Source organism: Scyliorhinus torazame, chromosome 16, assembly GCF_047496885.1.
Source record: "Scyliorhinus torazame isolate Kashiwa2021f chromosome 16, sScyTor2.1, whole genome shotgun sequence".
In the NCBI taxonomy this organism is placed as follows: domain Eukaryota; kingdom Metazoa; phylum Chordata; class Chondrichthyes; order Carcharhiniformes; family Scyliorhinidae; genus Scyliorhinus; species Scyliorhinus torazame.
In genome coordinates this window covers 141,788,687-141,812,596 of record NC_092722.1, presented here as the reverse complement: position 1 = coordinate 141,812,596, position 23,910 = coordinate 141,788,687, and the positions used below count along the sequence as shown (strand labels likewise).

General features: G+C 46.9%; 1 protein-coding gene across 1 annotated transcript in view; it reads left to right on the top strand.

Moving 5' to 3' along the window:
• jakmip3 (Janus kinase and microtubule interacting protein 3) overlaps positions 1-23,910 on the top strand; it is a 569,034-nt gene that overhangs the window by 348,331 nt on the left and 196,793 nt on the right. The window contains exons 12-19 of the mRNA XM_072479157.1: positions 1,209-1,292; positions 11,014-11,076; positions 11,230-11,328; positions 11,856-11,954; positions 12,075-12,128; positions 20,885-20,950; positions 23,193-23,261; positions 23,352-23,429. Coding sequence (XP_072335258.1) covers positions 1,209-1,292; positions 11,014-11,076; positions 11,230-11,328; positions 11,856-11,954; positions 12,075-12,128; positions 20,885-20,950; positions 23,193-23,261; positions 23,352-23,429 — 612 coding nt within the window. The remainder of the gene's footprint in view (positions 1-1,208; positions 1,293-11,013; positions 11,077-11,229; positions 11,329-11,855; positions 11,955-12,074; positions 12,129-20,884; positions 20,951-23,192; positions 23,262-23,351; positions 23,430-23,910) is intronic.

Sequence of the window (23,910 nt, the reverse complement as noted above, 5' to 3'; positions counted from 1 at the left end):
GAAGAAGAAATAGATAAGCAAGTCTTTAAGAATGCAGAGCTTGTTATTGTCAGGCTACAATACAGTGGCAAATGACTGAATGGAAGAATAACTTCTATGGAGGTATAGACCATGAAATGTGATACCTTAGTGCTTATTTTTTTTGATACCATGAGCACCACACTGGTTCCAAAATGATTTCCACAGCGTACAGACACTTCTGGTGCAAGCTGTGTCAGACCAGATTTAAGTGACGGCTTTAGGGATCGCAGAAGACTGTCTGCCAGACCTTGCAAATCAAGACATAAATCAGTGTGTAACACTGAATTGACACCGACTCTCCCATTTTGAATCTCAAGGCTTCAGCTAACGCATCTCCTAAAGACACTTGGCTCAACATGCGTTCTGACGCAGGAATGAACATTTGCCCACTTCCCCCTTCATTCCCACTCCATGGATGGATGGGGGGCGGGGGGGGGGGGGGGGGCGGGGGAATGGTGTTGCATGGAGAGTGTGAAAGTGTGAATGGGGAGTATGTGGGTGGGGAGTGAGTATGGGGATGGAGTGGTTGTGTGGTGAGTCTGGATGGGGAATGTGTGGGTGAGGAGTGAGAATGGTGAGTGTGGATGGGGATTGTGCATGGGGATGGATGGGTTGTGTGTGGACGGTGAAGGGATGAATGGGGAGTGGAGGAGGTCCTGTGGTTGTCCAGGACTCAAATTTATCATTCAGCTGTGGTGACATCACAGATGTTATTTATATTACCTTTGCAAACATGGCTTTTTGCAATCAAACATATACAGATTTGACAGTTACAGGTTAAGTAAGTAGTATATTACCATCATTTAATAAAACATAGGGACCCCAAATCAGAAGTTTTCAAATCTCTCATTCATTTTATCTTGTGTTTCCCTATCCTCTATAATTGCCGTACGAGTTATGGGGGCAGCAACACTGAGCTAAATTTACACGAGCCACTCGCCTCACCAATCGTTCCTCTGCTACTTCAAACATTCTTTAGTTTAAAACATCAAAGTAAAAAGGAATGGCTGGTTGGAGAAGTGGAGGAATCTAGAGGACAATACCATTGGGTGTGTACGCACGATAGACATTGAGGAGGCATATTGGTGGAACAAATTACTTTCCAGGTGGACATGTTTGTGCCTGAGAAGAGAGTGTTTGATACTGACATTCTGGGAACATATCCCCTTTTTTTATTCCCCTTTTAGACTCGCGAGCAACTACAAGCAGAGAACCACAGATATCAAACTAAAATTGAAGATTTGGAGAAGGTACTTGCACAACAGGGGCAGGTAATAATTAACTGCACGATATTAACCAGGCTTTTACGCCTTGCTTGGTGATAATGAGTTATTTATGTTCCTCTGTTCCTATCTTGCCTGAGTGCAATAGGCTATCAGTTGAGAAAGACTTCCCTACGATACATAATATCCGGTAACATAGATGTTATGATCAGGCCAACATTTTGAGTTCTTGATGTTGTGTGCCATAAAATATCCTTTGGATCTACTATTTTCTATCCGGCAACATACCCCCATCCATGGGTTTCCAGATGGTGTATGGTGGCTTCAATGGTAAATCCCACTGACAAGCAATAGGAGCATAGAATCTCGCCGTCAGCGAATGGTGAGCGACCGAGAAACAAGTGGCTGGGGAACTGGAGAATCCAGCCGGAAATGAAAAAATATTTTGCGTCTGTCTCCACTATAGAGGATAAAAAACATTTCAACAATAGGAACGCAGTGAAATTACAATCACTAAATCCGAACTCCAAAACCTAGGACTTGGCGCCTCCCTCTGCAACTGGATCGTCAACGTCCTGACCCATAGACCACAATCAGTAAGGATAAAGAACAACACCTCCTTCATGATAGTACTCACTACCAGGGCGCCACAAGCCAGCGTACTTAGCCCCCTACAATACTCCCTATACACACACGACTGTGTGGCAAGATTTGGCTGCAACTCCATCTACAGGTTTGCTGATTACCCGATCGCAGTGGATCGGATCTCGAACAACAATGAGTCAGAGTACAGGAGGGAGAAAGAGAACCTACTGGTGTGGTGTAACAATAATAATCTGTCCTTCAAAGTCAGCAAAACTAAAGAACTGGTCATTGACTTCAGGAAGCAAAGTATCGTACACACCCCTGTCTGCATCAATGGTGCCGAAGTGGAGATGGCTGACAGCTTCAAATTCTAGATGTGCACATCACCAACAATCTGTCCTGGTCCACCCATGTTGAAGTTATGACCAAGAAAGCACAAGAAAGCACCTTTACTTCCTCAGGAAACTAAGGAAATTTGGCATGTCCACATTGACTCTTACCAATTTTTACAGATGCACCTTGGACGCATCCTATCAGGCTGCATCACAGCCTGGTATGGCAACTGCTCGGCACAAGACCGTAAGAAACTACAGAGAGTCGTGAACACAGCCCAGTCCATCATGCAAAACCACCTCCCAACCATTGACATGCAGCATAATCAAAGAATCCTCCCACCCTGGTTATTCTCTCTTCCAATCTCTTCCATTGGGCAGGAGATACAAAAGTCTGAGAACATGCGTAAACAGGTTTAAAAACAGCTTCTCCCCACTGTTACCAGACTCCTGAATGACCCTCTTATGGTCTGATCTGATCTCTCCAAACATCTTCTCTACTGAGTATGCTCCACCTGATGTCTGTGTCATTGCATTTACATTGTGTGGTTATTTATCATATATCCTATATTTTCTCATGTATGGAAGAAACTGTCTGAACTGAATGCAGAATAATACTTTTCACCGTATTTTGTTGCTAACTTGCTGTTGTCTCTTAATTTGGCTCTGTTTAATTACGTTTGCTCAAGAGTCGCCAGGTATCTTTTGATACCGCCACAAGGCTCAAAACCGAATACTGATCAAAGACGCGATACACCAGTTAGTAAGTTCAAAAGCAATGCTCATTTATTTACACACAGTCAAATCTACTCATGCATAAACTCTACAAACTAAACTATCACTATTACTAAAAGCCTGTACTTAGCTTTGGGTGCCCACTCAGTCAGAGGAATAATGGCCGTTGCTCAGTTCTGAGGCTGCTGGGTTGAGCTGTTTACAGGGTAGCAACTAGGAGCGTCTATCTCGTAGCGTGCATTGACTTGGAACTTACTTGGTCTGGAGCAGCTTTGGCAGGTCTCGCCTCGCTGAGAGCCAAGGCCAAGAGAGCGATTCTCTCTTGGGGAATCTTTTTTATACCCAAAAGGGCTTTGCGCGCTTTTGGGCGGGCCTTGAACTTGGCCCCAATTAATTGGGCCGTTTCCCAATCGTTCCTATCAATATTCCTCCAATAGAGGCGTGGGTTCCCTGGTTGCTGGGCGTGTCCTAGGTGGCCGTTGGTCTGTTTTGTTTTAGTCTCCTCTGGCGCCGGGATGTCTGTCTTAGCATTGTTTACCTAAATGTTGCCTTTTGTTCCCGGGGATGGCTCATTAGTATGTAGATGGTTCTGCAGTAACTGTCCTGTCTGAGAGCTACAGCTCGAATCAACAGACAGACCTTGCACCTGCTTGCTTTTTTGGTATTGTCCAATTTTCCCTGCATTCTTTGCAAAGTGTCCATTTTGTAATCAGGATGTGGCCATCCCAGATGGCTACAGTTTGTTGCCATTACACAATGCCACTAGGATCTCTATCACCCTGCTGTACTCTGACTCATCGTTGTTCTATATCTGACCCACTACGCTCACGTCATCAGCAGCACGGCAGCACAGTGGTTAACACTGTTGCCTCACAGCTCCAGGGTCCCGGGTTTGATTCTGGCCTCAGGCGGATGTGTGGAGTTTGCACTTTCCCCCCATGTTTGCGAGGGTGTCCTTCGGATGCTCTAGTTTCCTCCCACAGTCCAAAGATCTGCAGGTTAAGTGGATTGGCCATGTTAAATTGCCCCTTCGTATCCAAAAGGTTAGGTTGGGTTACTGGGTTAAGGGGATAGGGTGGAGGTATGGGCTTGAGTAGGGGGTTCTTTCCAAGGGCCGGTGCAGACTTGATGGGCCGAATGGCCTCCTTCTGCACTGTAAATCCTATGATTCTATGAATCTATGAAATCCAAATCCAAGTAAGCAAACTGTTGGATCTACGGGCTGAAAAATCTTCAGGTCTGAAAGTTTGGCAAACTGTGTGGAACATGTTTATTTTAAGGTGTTATTTGTTGTCTGTATTTGACTGTTTGGATGAAAACATATTTTAATAAAAGTCTTCAGGTCCTGATAGACTTCATCCTGGGTTCTTAAAAGAGGTAGCGAATGAGACAGTAGCTGGGTTGGTGTTAATTTTCCAAAATTCATTAGATTCTGTCAGATTGGAAAGTAGCAGATGGAAGCATTCTATTCAAGAAGGGAGGGAGGCAGTAAACAGGAAACTATAGGCCGGTCAGCTTGAAGTCTGTCATGGGGAACGTGGTCGAATCGATCATTAAGGAGGTTATAGCTGAGCACTCAGAAAGCTCAAAGTAATGGAGAACAGTCAGCATGTCTTTATGAAAAAGAAATCTGCAGTTTCTGAAATTGTAACATGCACTGTGGAGGTACCACAACAAAGATTATTGTAAAAAATAAAAGCTCATGTTGTAGGGGTAGCATAGTAGCCTGGATTGAAAATTGGCTACCTAGCAAAAAGCAGAGAGTATGCATAAATGGGTCTTTGTCTGATTGGCAGCATGTGACAGGAGTCTGAGCTGGGGCCTCAGAACTTTACAATTTACATCAATGATAGTTGAGGGGATCAAAGGCATGGTGGCTTAGTGGTACTGTTGCTGTACCAGTAATTCACAGACCCAGTGTAATGATCTGGGGACCAGGGTTCAAATCCCACCATGGCAGGCGATAAAATTTAAACTTAATAATATATGTGAAATTAGAAGTCCAATAATGACAATGAAACCATTGTCAGGTTCACTAATATCCTTTAGGGAAGAGATTGTGCCTACTTGTGACTCCAGACCCACAGCAATGTGGTTGAGCCCTCTGAAATTCCCCAGCAAGCCACTCAGTTGTAATCAACTGCTACAAAAACTCAAAAATGTAATCGACTCAGGTACCGGAAATGACAACGGCAAACCCAGCCCTGTTGACCCTGCAAAGTCCTCCTTATTAACTTGTGCCAAAGTTGGGCGAGCTGTCTCACAGACTGGTCAAGCAACAGCCTGACACAGTCATACTCACAGAATTATACCGTTTAAAAAAAAAACTTTTATTCAATTTTAGCAAATTTTCAACAAACCCCCCTTACAGAAAAAAGAAAAGCATAGAACACACAGATCAACATCGTACACTTATATCGCGAATTACCCCAATGTACAAACCCCCCCCATGAAACAATAACAAACACATACCCGAACTACCCCCCCCCCCCCCCCCCCCCGGGTTGCTGCTACTGCTCACCACCTCCTAACGTTCAGCTAGAAAGTCTAGGAGCGGTTGCCACCGCCTGAAGAACCCTTGCACAGACCCTCGCAAGGCAAACTTTACCCTCTCCAATTTAATGAACCCTGCCATGTCGCTGATACAGGAATTCTATGCTTGGGGGCTTTGCATCCTTCCACTGCAGCAGAATCCTCCGCCGGGCTACCAGGGATGCAAAGGCCAGAATACCTGCCTCTTTCGCCTCCTGCACTCCCGGCTCGTCCGATACCCCAAATAATGCTAACCCCCAGCTCGGCTTGACCCGGGTGTTCACCACCTTAGACACAGTCCTCGCAAAGCCCCTCCAAAACCCATCCAGCGCCGGACACGCCCAGAAAATATGGACGTGGTTTGCTGGGCTCCCCGAGAACCTCACACACCTGTGCTCTACCCCTAAAAACCTACTCAACCTCGCCCTGTCATATGCACTCTGTGAAGAACCTTACATTGTATCAGGCTAAGCCTGGTGCAAGAGGAGGAAGAATTAGCCCTACCCAGGGCATCAGCCACAGACCCTCATCTATCTCCTCCCCAAGCTCCTCCTCCCATTTACCCTTTAGCTCCTCCACCGAGGCCTCCTCCTCTTCCTGCATCTCCTGACAGACCACCAAGACCTTGCCTTCTCCTACCCACACCCCCGAGAGCACCTTATCTTGAATATTAAATGCTGGAAGCAGCAGAAATTCCCTCACCTGCCGTCTCACGAACGCGTTCACCTCCATGTACCTGAAGGCATTTCCGGGGGGCAGCCCAAATTTCTTCTCCAGCACCCCAAGGCTCGCAAACGTCCCGTCTATAAACAGGTCCCCCAGTCTTTTAATTCCTGCCAGATGCCAGCTCAGAAACCCCCAATCCATTCTCCCCGAGACGAACCGATGGTTCTCTCGGATCGGGGACTGAACCGAGGCCTCTACCTCACCCCTATGGCGCCTCCACTGCCCCCAAATTCTCAGAGTCGCTGCCACCACCGGACTCGTGGTGTACCTTGTCGGCGGGAGCGGCAGCTGTGCCGTCACCAGCGCTCTCAGACTCGTGCCGACACAGGACGCCATCACCAACCTCTTCCACGCCACCCCCTCCCCCTCCATTATCCACTTACGGATCATCGCCACATTGGCAGCCCAGTAGTACCCATATAGATTGGGCAACTCTAGCCCTCCTCTGTCCCTGCTACGCTCCAGAAACACCCTTTCTGCCCTCTTCAGCGGAAGCGCGTCTGTCTCCCTTCCCTGGTCCCCTGGGTGTATCACAAAGAGCTCACTCTTCCCTACATTAAGCTTTTATCCGGAAAAGTCCCCAAACTCCCTGAGGATCTGCATAACCTCCGGCATCCCATCCACTGGGTCCGCCACATACAATAACAGGTCACCGGCATACAGCGACACCCGGTGTTCCTCTACCCCACCGAACCAGTCCCCTCCAGTTCCTGGACTCCCTCAGTGCCATGGCAAAGGCTCAATTGCCAATGCGAACAACAAGGGAGATAGGGGACACCCCTGCCTCGTCTCCCGGTACAGCCTAAAGTATTCCGACCTCCGCCGGTTCGTGGCGTCACTCTCCACCGGGGCTTCATAAAGTAGCCCAACCCAACTGGTGAACCCCTCCCCGAACCCAAACCTCCTCATCACTTCCCAAAGATACTCCCACTCCACCCTATTGAAGGCCTTCTCCGCGTCCATCGCCGCTTCCCTCTCCACTGCAGGCATCATAATTACGTTGAGGAGCCTCCGCACTTTGGTGTTCAACTGTCTACCCTCTGGTCCTCGTGAATCACCCCCGGGACACAGTCCTCAATTCTGGTAGCCAGCACCTTCGCCAACAACTTCGCATCGACGTTGAGTAGGGAGATCGGCCTGTATGACCCACACTGTAATGGGTCCTTGTTCCGCTTCAGGATCCGCGAGATCAGCGCCCTGCACATTGTCAGGGGCAGGGCCCCACCCCCACCCTCGCCTCATTGAAAGTCCTCACTAGTAGTGGGGCTCAGACCTATACAGCTCCTCATAAAAGTCCCTGAATACCTCATTTATTCCCACCGCACTCCGCACCGTGTTCCCCCCTCTATCCCGAACTTCCCCAATCTCCCTCGCTGCCTCCCTCTTCCGAAGCTGATGTGCCAACATCCGGCTCGCCTTCTCCCCATATTCGTACACCGCCTCTTGCGCTTTCCTCCACTGCACCTCTGCCTTCTGGTAGTCAACAGGTCGAATTCGGCCTGGAAGCTTTGTCGCTCCTTGAGTAATCCCTCCTCGGGACCTCTGCATACCTCCTATCCACCCTTAATATCTCCCCCACCAATCTCTCCCTCCCTCTCCTCTCCTTATGGGCCCTAGTGGAGATTAGCTCTCCCCTGACCACCGCCTTCAGCGCCTCCTAGACCACCACCACCTGCACCTCCCCATTGTCGTTAGCCTCTAAATATCTTTCAGTGCACCCCCGGATCCGCCCGCTCACCTCCTCATCCGCCAACAGTCCCACATCGCGGCGCCACAGCTGGGCGCTGGTCCCTCTCCTCCCCCAACTCCAGCTCCACCCAATGCGGGCCATGATCTGAGATAGCTATGGCCGAATACTCTGTGCCCTCCACTCTCGGGATTAGTGCCCTACTCATAATGAAGAAATCTATCCGGGAGTAGGCTTTATGGACATGGGATAAAAAGGAAAATTCCCTAGCCCCCGGCCTGGCAAACCTCCAGGGATCCACCTCCCCCATCTGGTCCATAAAGCCCCTAAGCACCTTGGCCGCTGCCGGCCTTTTACCCGTCCTGGACCTGGAGCGGTCCAATGCTGGGTCCAACACCGTGTTGAAGTCCCCCTCCCCGTTATCAAGCTCCCTGTCTCCAGGTCCGGAATCCGACCCAACATGCGCCTCATGAATCCGGGATCGTCCCAGTTCGCTAGTACCACCTGCACACCCTGCAGCTTACCACTCACCATCACGTACCGACCTCCATTATCTGCCACAATGTTCAGCGCCTCAAACGATACCCGCTTCCCCACTAAGATCGCCACCCTTTGATTCTTCACGTACAACCCCGAGTGGAAAACCTGCCCTACCCACCCCTTTCTCAGCCTAACCTGATCTGCCACCTTCAAATGCATCTCCTGGAGCATAACCACATCTGCCTTCATTCTCTTCAGGTGCACTACTAACACACGGGCCCTGTGGACCGGCCCGTTCAGGCCTCTCACCTTCCAAGTTATCAGCCGGATCAGGGGGCTCCCCCCCCCGCCCCCCTCCCCCTGCCGACTAACCATCTCCCTTTCTAGGCCAGCCACATGCACCGCCTCCCGCACCCTCCATTCCCCCAGGCGGCGGACCCCCACCCCGACTCTCTCTCCGAACTCCAGCTCCCCTTTGGCCAATCCAGCAGCAACCCAGTTCCCCCCCTTCGCCCCCCTCCCCACCCCCCCTCCAGCTAGGCCCCCTTTGCTGTATTGCTCCCCCCATGGCACTACCGTAAGTCAGCTGACTCCTGTTGACCACGGCCTCTCCCGCCACTCCGTCGACCCCCCCCAGTGTGAGAATCTCTCCTCCCCCTCCCGGCAGTCAGCGTGTGCTCTTCTCCAACAGCGCCCTTCCCCCCCAGCCCTGCCCCCTTCCTTCCCCAGCGCGGGAAAAAGCCAGCGCTTTCCACCAAGCCGACCCCGCCCTCTCTGGCGCAGCTCCCTTTTGCGGCCTTATCTCAGCTCCCCCACCTCGGGCCTCCCATTCCCCCTCCCCCCGGCGGGGCCCCGTCCTTCCAACCACCGACGCCCACACTCTCACACAACCCCCACTTCGAACCATTTACCCAACCCCACCCAGCACCAAAGAAAACAGAACAGAGCATCCCCCAAAACACAATAACCACAATAACCCCCCCTCGGCACCACCTCCCAACAAACCCTGAGCCCGTGTCCAACTTTTCGGCCAGGATAATGGTCCACGCCTCCTCCGGCGTCTCAAAGTAATGGTGTCGGTTATTAAACGTGACCCACAATCGCGCCGGCTGCAGCATCCCGAATTTCACCTTCTTCCGATGCAGAACCGCCTTAGCCCGGTTGTACCCGGCCCTCTTCTTGGCCAGCTCCGCGCTCCAGTCCTAATATATACGGATCTCTGCGTTCTCCCACCTGCTGCTCCACTCCTTTTTAGCCCATCTCAGGACACACTCCCTGTCTACAAAGCGGTGGAACCGCACCATTACCGCCCGCGGTGGCTCGTTGGCCTTGGGCCTCCTCGCCAGGACTCGGTGAGCCCCATCCAGCTCCAGGGGCCTCGGGAAAGCTCCCGCGTCCATCAGCGTGTTCAGCATCGTGACCACGTATTCTCCAGCATCCGACCCCTCCACTCCCTCCGGGAGACCTATAATCCGAAGGTTCTTCCTCCTCGACCGATTCTCCATGTTTTCAAACTTTTCTTGCCACTTTGCGTGCAGCGCCTCATGCGCCTCCACCTTCACCGCCAGGCCCAAGATCTCGTCCTCGTTCTCCGAGGCTTTTTGCCGCACCACCCGGATTGCTGCCTCTTGGGCCTTCTGGGTCTGGACCAGCTTATCGATCGATGCCTTCATCGGCTCCAGCAGCTTTGCCTTCAGGTCCGCAAAACAGCGCTTGAGGAACTCCTACTGCTCTTGCGACCATTGCACCCATGCTGCCTGGTCTCCACCCACCGCCATCTTGGTTCTCCTCCCTCGCACTTTTCGCTGCACCAAAATCACTTTTCTCACCGCTCCACTCCTGGTCCAATCCATACAGTGCCGGGGGAATAATACTGTCGCCTTCCCACACTGGGAACCATCGAACAAATGCCGCTGGGGCCCCTAAAAAGAGCCCAAAAGTCCGTTTCTGACGGGAGCTGCCGAACGTGCGACTGAGCTCAGCATAGCCGCAACTGGAAGTCGACAGAAATATACCTGACCAGCATTCGCAATAATTTGCTTTTACCTTACAGACAATGTCCCAGACACCATTATCATCATTCTTGTCCATCATCAAGAGTGACTCGGGAGTACCACAACAGACTGAACTGGCCAAGTCTTAAAGGGCATAGCTGCTAGACTGGCACTGTAGTAGGTGGTGAGGGAACCAACAAGAGGGAAAAATTTACTTGACCTCTTCCTCGCCAATCTGCCTGCTGCAGATTCATCTGTCCCGAAAGATGTGCTGTTAGGTAATTTGGACCCTCAATTCTTCCTCAATATACCCGAATGTGGCGACTAGGGGCTTTTCATAGCAACTTTATTGCAGTGTTAATAAAGATTATTATTATTATTTGGTGGTAGAAAAATACAACTTGGTGTCATCTGCATGTGTGTGAAAGTTGATTCTGTCTGAGGGTGATGCCACTGAAGGGCGACACAGATAAGAAGGAGGAGGAGAGGAAGAGGAGAGACAACGGCAGAGAAACATCAGAAAACCCAGACTAGAAACAGTAGTGAACAAAACTACTCATTTTGATATTTAAAAGCAGCATACAAACCATTTACTTAATTTACTTTACAAACCATACTTGTTATTGTTTGGATTATGGTCCGCATGCATGTTGAAAACTATTTGTCTGAAATCAAACGTTGTCCTTTCTATTTCTAAGGACATGAAATGGATCGAGGAGAAACAAGCACTTTATCGCTGGAACCAAGAACTACTTGAAAAGGTATTTTTTTCTTCAAATGCGATGAAGACAATAAACGTCACTTTATCACCAAAATATCCACTTTTTCTTACAACATGCTTCAGGATCAACGCATCCTTATTGCATTTACAGGGAACAAGAGTTAAAATGATTGTTGTATTTTTATTTTCACAGATCCGCCAAATGGAAAATGAAGAAAATCGCCTTAGGCATGATGTACAGGACGTGAAAGACCAAAATGAGCTTTTAGAATTTCGTATTCTCGAACTTGAAGTAAGACAAGTTTGAAGTTTTTTGAACATTTCCCTTTTCGTTGATTAGAATTATTCGTTTGATATGCAGAGTGGAGAAGAATTACTCTGATCATGATAAGTAGCAATATTGTAAATTCATTTGTGAAGATTTCCTCTGGCATGAATTATATACATCAAAATTGTAACATTGTCCTGGAATTTGATACCCTACCCGGAACCCTGACAGGATGCCTCCAGCATTAACCCCATCATTGGAGACTTGGGCTTAGATGAGCCCCCCAGAAATTACACCAGTCTGCTTAGAGCTTTTAATCACTGGTGTAGGATCAGGTGCAGGCCATCTCCCAATTCACCTCCTCATCCATCCAACCGCTTTAACTCACCTCCCCTCTTCCACCCACCCTTCTGAATAGCCACCCACCCACCACACTCCCAAGAAGGGCCATTCCTTTATCAAAAACTCTGAAACTTCCTTTCCACCATTGGGATTTATTTTTTTAATTAAAAACAAACATTTGTTTTCCTCAAAATTTTTTTTTCTTTCAGGAACGAGAACGTCGATCACCTGCCATTAACTTTCATCACATTCCGTTTCCAGAGGAGACCAGCCCTCTCCAAGTCTACTGTGAGGCAGAAGGTGTATCAGTAGGTGCCACCTCTTACACATTTCCCTGATCAACACCGTTTAAAGTCACCATAACAATGCAACAGTGTTTTTAACATCCTTGAGACATATCTTTTCAAATCTTTCTCCTGTTTTGCCAGGACATTACAATAGCAGACCTCATGAAACAGCTGGATATTTTAGGAGATAACGCCGTAAGTGTATGTTGCCTTTTTGATCATGCATGATTTCCTATCTATTTTTTAGCCTGTCAGTGGAGGATGCCAGGGAGAATTTTAGAATCAGTATTAATCAACGTTGTAGGTTGTAGCAGCAAATTCTTAGGCCACAAATCCCAGTTGCGAAGTGCCCTATTTCTGGTGCTACAGGTGCTGTTTCAGTTCCAAAATGGTACCCACAGTGCACGCACAGACTTCTGGTACCAACTTCATGGGACACTATTTTGGCGAGTGTGTTAACATGGGCGCAAAGAGCGTGCACCAGAAAGTAGGCAAATTGTGACGTCAGTCAATATTTGGTTATCAGCCAATAGTTGGCTGATTTGATGCCAACAGTGCATTTTAACCTCAATGCTGCAACTGACACCCTTTCTTAACTTTGCACAGCTGAACATGTGTTCAGCAGCAGGAAGGACCCCCACCCAGTACTATTTAAAGGAATCAACTACTTTCAGGTTAGTTGCTGATTGATTTCTACTGGAAGAGTTTGGTGGTGTATACTGTCTCTTAAAGTTGCTAAAATGAGTAGTGACTTGTGCTGACTTCAGGAATTCTGCTCAGACCATTTTCTCCCAGATATAAGTGCACAAGTTTGCATATGCTTGGCCTGCATTATGGCAGGGAGAATGAGCAGAGGCGGTTCAGAGGAGGGCAAGCTGCTGAAAGGGGCAAAGGATGAGGAGAAGAAGGGCTCTCAGCATGAAGCCATATCCAGATCATCTTCTGTGCCTTTGGTTGGGTACAGGTTACTGAGTAGAAGGATTCTATATGACTGCGGATAACATTGAGAGGATATTCGCAAACAACTCTTGTCCAAGATGACCCAGGTTTGGATTGAATTATGTTGGAATCCCAGACAACAACCCAACTATTTGCAATTTGTAAAACTGTGAGGAAATGTTACTGCACCACAGGAGTGATAACACTGACCAATACATTTACGTTAAAACAAACTTTAATTTAAACACAGAATTAACCACATTAGCAACAAAGAAATAGCTTTACAGTTAACATTACAACAATTCTTAAGTACAAGTGTAAACCTTAACATTCTTCGTAAACCAGACACAATATTCCAATTAAGCAAACCAATATATATTAAATACCATTAACGAATACAGTTAACAACCATGGTTTTACTTGCTTTTCTCTGTGCAGAATCTTTGGAGAGAGAACCTTTCAGGGCCAAACTGAAACATCTATATTCAGATTAAAGTTCTGGGAGAAACTGATTCTTCAGACAGTGATGGCTCCTCCCATTAGCTACATCTTCTGTACTCAAAGCATGAGGGATCCTTTTGTTTCTTCTTCCAAGATGTCACTTGGCTTGTTCAGCCAAGACCAAATGTAATACCTCTCATAAATTATCTGCACCTCAGGGGCCCTTCAAAAGTAAACAATATTCTATTAGTCAGCTATCTGTGAACAAGTAAATGGTATTCAAGATCTATTAGCAGAACACTTCAGGCTAGATTTTCTGCCCCATGACGTTGGCAACGCGGTGAACGGGCTTCCGGCCGGAATCAAGGTTCGCGCAGGGTCCCAAACCAACTGCTATGCTCCGCCCCCCCGCTGTTAGCAGGATCGGGATTCCAGTGCGCACGCAAGTGGTGGGATGCTAATGGATGCAAATGGATCCCAATGATCCAATTGCATCCACCTAGTTGACCCAGCGCCAGATTCTCCAGTCCTCCAGGTCGGGAATCACATGGATGCGAATCACACGTTGGCACAGTGGTTAGCAGTGCTGCCTCACAGTGCCAGGGACCAGGGTTCAATCTGGCCTTGGGTGACTGTCAGTGTGGGGTTTGCACTGTGTTTAAACTCCTCAGATCCTTTAGTTGCAAGGCATTCATTCATTTCTCCTAGTGGGCTGTGATTGCCAGCTTCCACAAACACAGGTGTCAGCTTTGCTTCATTCATGTTCCGTAAACTCTAAGAGCTGTAACCACAATGTTTAGAAACATCAACTACATCAAAGATAGTTAGGTGCATTCCAATCACCCTCTTCACGCTTGAATGCTGACCTGGAAATTGGCAGCACTTACCTCTATTTGAGTTAGAGGGTCTCTGTGGGGGATTCTTTTATTTAGGGTATATCTGTGGGGAGGGTCCTTTATTGGGGGATTCCTTTATTCAGAGGATCTCTGTGGGGGGTCCCCCAATTCAAGAGATCTCAAGCAACTTCCCCTATTGAGGAGGTCTCTGGGGTGTTCCCCTATCCAAGAGTTCTGGGAGGGTCCCCATATGAGGAAAGGGGGGATTCCAAAAAATCCGTAGGCGGGGGGCTGAATCGCGATGCGGGAAAGCCGGGGGGCTGATCCGCGCTGCGGGGTGTGGGGAGCTCCTTTGCGAATCCGGGGGTGTCTGCTCAAAATGGTGAATGAATAGCGGGATTTCCTTGGGAATCCCTCGTATTCCTTGCCATGCATAAAATGACGATTAAACGATTTGGAGGCTAAGTGTCGACGCCAGCGTGGGAACTGTGGCGTTTTATGATGCCAAAATCGGAGCCTATCTTGCACCGATCCTGCGACCGGTGAGGGGCGAGCAGCCATGCGGGTAAAACTCCGGCTCCCACAACAAAAACGACTGGAGAACAGCCGGGTCCGTGGCCACGAATGTGCAAGGTGCCGAGCTGCAGCGGTCGCGCCATAAGATATGGCGCCGGCCGTGCGCGAACCCTGACCTGCGAAATACTGACCTCCTGGCCACCCCTTGGTCACCTCCACCAGTCCCCCCAACCCTCGCAGAAGCCCCCACCTCCCCCGACCAGCAGCACGCCTCCCGACCAACTGTGGCTGCGCTGGACACAGTCCACAGCCGCCATGCCGGATTCCCGATCACTGAGACCAAACATCAACCGTGTAGTCAGGAACTCGGCTCATCGGGGTGGAGCATCAGGGCAGGCCTTCAGGTGACGTGCCAATGGCGTTCCAATGGCGCACGATGCGATGATGCCATATCGGAGAGGGCGGAGGATAGAAAACCGGAGTCAAACTGGCGCCACCCACGATTTGAGCATCAGAAGGAATTCTCCGCCTGATCGGCGATTACAATATTGGCGTCGGGCAACGGTTAATCCAGTCCATAGTCTTCCAAACAGAGAATCCAGGCCTCCACCTGCAAATCAATGATTATCTCACTTTTATGACACCTTAACCATGACTCTAGCAGCCATACTGTCTATATGCATCTTAACCAAGGTTTTAATAACATTACTAAAAAAACATAAAATATGAAACATGGCAATTTCTTACATTCATCACAACTATCTCAGCCTGGGCGGTTGCAGATTGGGCTAACCGACTCCTACACTATCTTTATGCCCTGCACTGGTTGCAAGCTACTCATGACCGGTGTCTTACCCCATGCAGATCCCAGCTCTAATTTACTCTCTGTAACAAGCACAGTGTCAGTGAGTGGTGGCAGTGATTGTGAGAGCAAGTGAAGTTGCTTCTTCTTCATAACTGTCTTCCTGCTCCTCCACCTCTTGCTCTTCCACCACTGCCTGGTCAGGTTGTATCCTTGAGTATTTGAAAGGAGAAAGACATAAGGATAGTGTTATGTTGAGGGAAGGTGGGGGGAAGGCAAGAGGTGCTTGTTTACACCGTCTGCAGATTATAAATCAGAAATGATTGTGCAGGAGGGGCAAATGGGATTTGAGAAGGCAGATTGGGATGAGCATGCTGCCACCTATGTTTTCAGCCCCACCATTAGCCACAGCCTCGGTCATGCCGCTCCAGGAATGGTGAGTTTTTAGATGATGCTGCTTCTGATAATGCACCACTTTGTCCTGCAGGGGAGTGAGAAGTGTGCCAATGAGTGTAGCAGCATTTGTTTGGCTGATGTGGCTGTCAAGGTTGAATAGCTGGATGTGTGTGCAAACTGTGAGATGTGGATGTTAAGCTTACAGCAGTACTAAGTGTGCGAAGGTGAGCTGAAGTTATGTATGAGTCATGATTGATAGATATTGTTGGTAGGTGGGTGAAGACCAGTGTTCAAGTCCAGTGGTACAGCTAGAAGGATATAGATTAGTTTTACCATTCATGTGAAGTCACAGTCATTGAACTTCTTGCAGGACTGCATCCACGTCCTCAGGCAGGGCTACACTGCTGACAATGACCATAACAGATACCTTGTCCCAATAGCCGTATGGTCCCCCCCCCCCCCCCCCCCCCCAGCAGCCCCCCCGCCCCCCTCCCCACATCTCCTGTACCAAGGCCTCGAGGGCAACTTATGAGAACCTTGGAGCACTTGCTCTCCTGTTGCACCCTATTCACCCTTCTTGCAGGTCAGACACTCTTCCCCAGCTATTTCCAAATCTTGTTCCAACCAGAGTGCATGCCCACTTTCCGAGTTGCAGGATATCCTTAATTGGTATTAGCCTCACAGCAGTTTGGATCTCTTGCTAAGGTGTACAATCATTGAACACTTTTTAAAACTGGGCTACACGCTACTATCATTCAATGCATAGGCAATCCAAAGTCTGTGTGCTGCCTGCATTGTAAGAAATGAGCAGGGATTAATTGTTCATTGCTATTCCCACACCTGTTTTAGGAAACTATTATATACCTTACAATCTATCTATATAAATAAAAAGTCATGCATGCAACCGCCACAATTCATTGCAAAGTTTCACCTATCCTTCTCTAAAAGGCATGAAATGGTATTTGTAAGGAACTGTGAACCTACAGAAAACAACCTCACCAATGCCCCTATAATTACCCACAATGTAACTATTTAAACTATGTCCCAAACCCAGGGATATCTAAATACTGGCCTTTAAGAAAAAGGACCATCTGTGGGATTCTCTGTCAGCGGGATCCTCTGCTTCGCCGGCAGCGCACCAATGCTCAGTCGTTTCCTGACGCCGTAGGGCGGCCACAATGGGAAACCCCATTGGCCAGCTGCGGGAACGGAGAATCCCGCTGCCGGCTATATGTATATTAACGCAGTGCCTTGCTTCCTCAGTGTGTTGTTGGAATGTGTATATATTTTAGCAACTTAGAGATGGTTCTCCATGTTTTTACATCCGTTCATTTTAATAGATGGAAAATTATTGATAGTTGATCATCAGTTTCTCCATATTAGCTATTGGTATGCAAGGCAATCTGAGATTGATGTAAGCTACATTTTGCTATTGAAACAAATATTAACCCCAGAAACAGGTGGGTTTGAGTTGGATGGGATGTAAATATTTTTAAAATCTCAAACCTGAACCCACGTCTGGTTGAACCACCCACACGCAATTTTAACAGAGGTCAGATTGCGGGAGGAAGGTCAGCCAAGCCACTCCTGGAAGGTGGTGCTACAATCCTGAAAGCTTGGTGGTGAAGGATAGAATGAGAGCCGATATTTATACACATTTATAGGCTTTTATTTACAGAGCAGCACATTGCAAACATGTGCCTCCTAACCCAACAACCACGGTTTCAGTCGATTCCTATTTATCAGCACAAGTAGATCCCCACGCAGTTCATTCCCACAAGCTGTATACCATTAAACACAATGGGTTTACAAATAAGAGACTGGTTGCTTACAGAAATATTTTAATGACGCCGCATGCCCCAGACTTTAGCTCAATTTTAAAGTTACCTCTGGCCTCAGTAAATCCAGGAGCTAAAGGGAAGCAAGGACTGTTGCATAGAAGAGTTAAATGCTTTCCCAGCAGTGCTAAGAAGTGACGGGTGCTTGCTCCCCATCCACCTGTTACCCCTCCCTGTGATCAGAATCGCCCATCCTGCAATCGGACCTCATCCACCCAGGATGGCACTGATCCACGTCCATGCCTCTGCTCCAATCTGTCTCCCACATCACGCAATCATCACCAGACCCTCCAATACCCAGCTGCCCCCCTCCCCCTCCCCACAATCCCCCTCCACACTCTCTACCCTAGCAGCAGGAAACCTATCTTGGCCTTGGCATCTGCTGCAGAGTTCCCTGCCCAACAGGGAATATAATCTGCCAATCAAGTTGGCTTTATAATAGTAATAATCTTTATTATTGTCACAGGTAGGCTTACATTAACACTGCAATTAAGTTACTGTGAAAATCCCCTAGTGACCGCATTCCGGCACCTGTTCGGGTACACAGAGGGAGAATTCTGAATGTCCAAATTACCTAACAGCCCGTCTTTCGGGACTTGTGGGAGGAAACTGGAGCACCCGGAGGAAACCCACGCAGATACGGGGAGAACATGCAGACTCCGCACACACAGTGACCCAAGCCAGGAATTGAATCTGGAACCCTGTCGCTGTGAAGCAGCAGTGCTAATCATTGTGTTACCATGCCGCCCTTTAAAAATAGTCCCTAGAGTCTAAATCCCACAATGTTCCGGGAAACATGGACCACAAAAAGAACTCCTCCCCCCCCAATCTCCTGCTCTATCTCTACCTGTGTGAGTCTATAGGATTGGCCATGCTAAATCGCCCTTAGTGTCCAAAAAGGTTAGATTGGGTTACTGGGTTATGGGGATAGGGTGGAGGTGTGGGCTTGGATGGGGTGCTCTTTCCAAGGGCCGGTGCAGACTCGATGGGCCGAATGGCCTCCTTCTGCACTGTAAATTCTATGAAATCGATGAAAAAAATCTATCCTATGTCATTACTATTGTTCACGCATCCATTTCATCCCTAATAATTACGGTTGACTGTTTATAACCTGAGCTATTGCCTTTGAGTTGATCCTTGTGGAGACTGATAATTTTTAACAAGATATTTGAATTTCCAGTGACTGTCAGGAAGGGTCATATGAGAAGATTTCAAGTTTTAAGAGCTTTATTGTAATAAACAAACTAACAACAACATTGTTTAAACACTATTCAGTTGGAAACTTATACTCTAAATTCCACAAAAGGAACCTTTTCAATTTTAAAATGACCAAAAATCAATCTCCATGGTTCTACTCTATCCCTTAAGTGGACATTTATTTATCCGAGAACCAGCTCAACACTGTTTTCAGTTCTCGATTGATTAGTTTGTTTTTCCCTTTTGCATCCCGATAACTTCTAATCCCTGTACTGACTTTAGCTGTGAGGGTTACCCTGGAGGTTGCTCCCTAGCCTCATTAAAATCATCATGAACTTGATCTCCTCAATCTTTGTGCATGTTTCCACCCGCATTCTGTGTGGTGAACAATAAAGACTGGCTGCCTCTATGTCTCTGCTCTACCTCTTTCCTTCAGATTCTTACAGACTGACTGGTCTGTGCGCTTCAGGAATATCTTAGGAAAACCTGCAACCTGATCCTACAATGGCTTCCAATGGACTTCTCCCTTCCCAAAGCCCATCTCCATGGCAACACAAATCACATTGGCCTTGTATCCAGGTAGAGGCGCTAATTAGGTATCTCTCAGCTCTGAAATCCATTCTAGCTTTAAATTTAAAAAGGCTAATGTGTAACAATTTATAAAACCTGACATTCCTAACAGCACCTTGTGAGACTTGGAGACGAACAGTCTACCCATCATCAGCACAGATGCTCTTGCTATTGTCTTCTCATGCGAGCATCCTACATATTCTCAGCAAATCTCTCGATAAAGACTTATTTTGCCCCCATAGCAACCAAGCCACCCAGGCACTTTGTCAACAGAATTCGGTGAACGTTCCATGACTTCCCTTGTCATTCTCCATTTTATCTGAAAATAAAAGACATTATCAAAGCGTTACAATCTTATAAACTTTATATTTGAACCACCTTACAGAGTTGAACTCAACCGCCTTCTAATGTGGTGGATGTTCATAAAAGAACACGTGACTTACCCAATAGGTGAAATGCAGTGACAAGAAATATGACTCATTTGCTCAAAGTTAATTATTTGTGTTGTCATCTGAGATGCTGTCCCAGGAAAAATATCTCGAGCAAAGCCCTCATAAATGTCACCGCAAAGGAACCGTGAATATATAAATGCTCCTTTATTGAATATATTGAAAACAGGCAAAATGTATTTACTGTACCTCCTGATGCGATGTGATCAAAAATACTGTGACCAAAAATACCAGCACAATGGAGGCCTGGCATAATGGGCCTTAGTCCATTTTCCCACTGACTTGCACTCTGAAAATTGAAATACTGAGAAGTCAATGCAGAGAAAATTTGTCCCCAACAAGTAACCAAATTCTACAATAAGCGATTTAGAATTCTCACTTGCTGAGAGGAATCAGGTATAGGTGCAAATGATGGGGGTTCTTTGATCACTCCCACTTCTGCCCTTCATCAGCAGTTGCCTGGAGAAACCAGTAGAGCGAGACCACTTTCCTTAAGTCGTCACGGCCGACTGACTTTAATCACACACAGATGGTATTTTATTCAAAATAAATAAATTGTCTTCCAAATTAATGCAAAAAGCTTTGTTCTGATCACCTTTTATTTAAATGTAATTGTAAGGGGCAACTGATCATACAGACAGAAGTTCAATTTATTTGTCTCATTACAAGTGACAAGTACTGATTGAAATCAGACACATTAATCATCTACAGAGCTGTGGATCCACCTCTTTCATTTCTGCGGGATTTCCCCACCATCTGCAATAATTGCAGTGGATGCCGAGTTCGTACCTGTCCCAGTACAAGCTGGGTTATGGTCTGTTTGGCTGCATGACTAACTGCCTTTAGGAGACAAAAAAGAGATCACTGGCATGGAGGGAGGAAAGAAGCATGAATTAGTTAAGGGGGTGAAGAAAATATAGGAATATTTTATTTTTAACTTGTTCTTTATTTATTACCTGTTAATTAGAATTTAACCAATGAGGAACAAGTGATTGTGATTCAGGCTCGAACAGTTTTGACGTTGGCGGAAAAGGTAAGGTTTTTATTTTTTTATTGTGCATGCTAACCTGAAACTTTCCTTCTGGACAGCGAAGAGTTGAACACTTTGAGCGGGACAAAGATTCATCAGTAATGAGCATGTGTAGTGAGTTGATGTTAAAAAACAAAACAAAAGAAATTCGGCCAACATTTCGAAAGATGCCTCAGAATGAATTTGAAATGTGGGTTATTTTGTTGAAGTGTGGCGATCAAGCTGGTAAAATGCAAGCTCTGCAGTTAAATTTACAGACGGTAAACAGCTGTCATATGGGCAACTGGACTGTGCAATTAACACATATCCAGCATTTTGTGCTGGCCTTGCCTGATTTTGCAGTTAGCTTTACTTTCAAAGTGTGGGTTAACTCCGAACCCATGCTGGCCCTGAAATCATTTCTGGAAGAAATGTGAGCAAGGTGATTAGAGGGCGCACTTGACCGTTGCTCTTTAGAAAATGTTACTTTATTTATCTGCTGAATGAGCCACCTCTGCTGTGCTAGGTAGGCAGGCCTCTGACTGTAAACATGGATGAGAGATACAGCGGGTGATAACGGTTTACCTCAGGTGCAGGCTAATGTCCTTGGCTTTTTTGTCCCAATTCCCCTGTTTTTCTTCAAGAGAACCTGAAGCAATATTCCCTGAGGGAAACCCATTGTTGCAATATTTTGCCAGCAAAATAGCAAAGCCAGAATATCTGACAAGATCTCCCAAGCGGAAACTGGAAAGAAACAAATAGAATCAGGAGAAAAGTTCAGAAATGGCTGCACTGTTACAAATCCTCATATGGAATCATACAGCACAGGAGAATACTGTTCCTCTTCTGTTTCAAGTGTTTTGAAGTATAACTTTTTTTAAATGAACTGTCTCATCAACTAATCCTTTATGACCATTTTATTTGGGCTGGTAGATAAGCAAGTCCAGGAAATTATGTGACTATCTAAATAACATAATCAGTGTTAATTTTAATGTGATTAACCTCACACTGCCAGACACTTCCAGTGTCAGTCCAAAACTCAGTTGTAAAGCTGCTTGGTTGTGAACTGCGCAAAAATCAGATGTAACAGCTCTTTGCCAATTTATCCAATTGATTACAACATACAATGGCAAAATCAAATGGCTAATTCACTTTGGGACATCAGAATCAAGTAGGAAAAGTACATGGGGGTATTAGAAAGGTAGGAGGACAATGAAGCTATTAAGAGAGACTGGATAAGCTGGGGTTGTTTTCTTTGGAGCAGAGAATGCCGAGAGGGGATCTGATTAACTGATTGAGGTATATAAGACGATGAAGGGCATTGTCAGGGTGGGTAAAAAGCAGCTGTTACCATTAGTTGAAGGGTCAAGAATGAGGGGCCATAATTTTAAGATGAAAGACAGATGGTTTAGTAGGGATTTGAGGAAAACATCTTTCTCCCAGAGGGTGGTGGGGATCTGCAATGCACTGGTTAGGATGGTAGTTGAGACAGGAAACCTCACAAACTTTATAAAGTACTTGGATGTGCACTTGAAATGTTTTAACATTCAAGGCCAAGTGCTGGGAAGTGTGATTAGTGTAGATTTAGAGTTGTTTTTTGTCAGTGCAGGCTTAATGGGCCAAAGGGCTTCTTTTGTACTGTATGATTATATGAGAGTGAAATCAAAGGAAAGAATTTGCTTGAAGGAGAAAATTAATTGAAGTATAATTTTCTTTTTCTTCTTCAAATTAATTCCAAATTTTAAATGTGTCCTCCTGGCACAGTGCCACCTATGCGTGCATGCACCATATTTCTCAAAGACCTACGCACTTGGATTTGAATCCATTTACGTTAGCTGGGAGGAAATATTAGACATAAGCCAGAATTTTGACACCTTTCCTGACGGCAGGATTTTCCAGCCCCACCAATGTAACCCCCGCGGTGAGGAGGGTGTGGAGCATGCAAAATCCCTTAGACATTGGCGAGATAGGAAGAGTTGGCCATAAGCTAATGGGGGCCCCCTCGGCCATTGGAAAATACACAGGGCACCACCTGTCAGATTGAAACTTTGGTGGCTAAGCTTTATGTTGCGTATGCATTTAAATGAGAGGCAATTCCAAGTTGGAAAAGTATCTTGTAATTCATTGATACTGATCCATCACTAGTGAACCAAAATTCTTACCCAAATAGAGTCCTGTATGAAAATACTTCAAGATATTTAGAAATAATTCTCACTGCTTGTTAAATTCTGTTTGAGGATGTTTGATTTTTTCATTCAACTTCCAGTGGTTGCGGCAAATTGAGGTGACAGAATCTGCGCTACAGCAAAAAATGAATGACATTGAAAACGAAAAGGTAAGCAGTAAGCACAAGCAATACCAGTAATATTGAAGTTCCACACAAAAGATGTCATGACTCCTTAATGATTTATCCTTCTGTTCACAGGAGCTGTTCAGTAAACAGAAGGGCTATTTGGACGAGGAATTGGACTACAGGAAACAGGCCATGGATCAAGCTCACAAGGTGAGATCCCTTATTTTCTGGAAATCTTCATTATTGACTAGGTATTGAGTGCGATTCAGGCACCCCGTTGCACCCAGCCCGGATCCAGGTGCAATGTGTGAATCGTGCGCAAACCCCAAATCGGGTTCCGAGTCGGGCGCAAAACTCACGCAAGTCATCCCTGGCGCAGCCCAAGGTTCCAGGGCACTGACAGGGTGTCAGGCTAGAAGTGCCAGGGTGTCCAGGTGCCAGATTGGCACTGCCAGGGGTTGGGCCCGGGCCCGAGGGTGTTTTGCCAATTAGAAGGAGGTGAAGGGCGTCAAAAGAGCGTGGGGGAGCCTAAAACGGAGGGGTGGAGAGATCAGGGTTGCCAGACAACATGGCGCCCTGATCTACGAGTAGCCTTTCCTCCTGGCAACTCCTTTAAGTGCGACCTCGGCGGGGATAAAGTCCCCAAGGCTACAAAATAAGGCAAAGTGCCGTTGGATAGCGGGATGTTTCT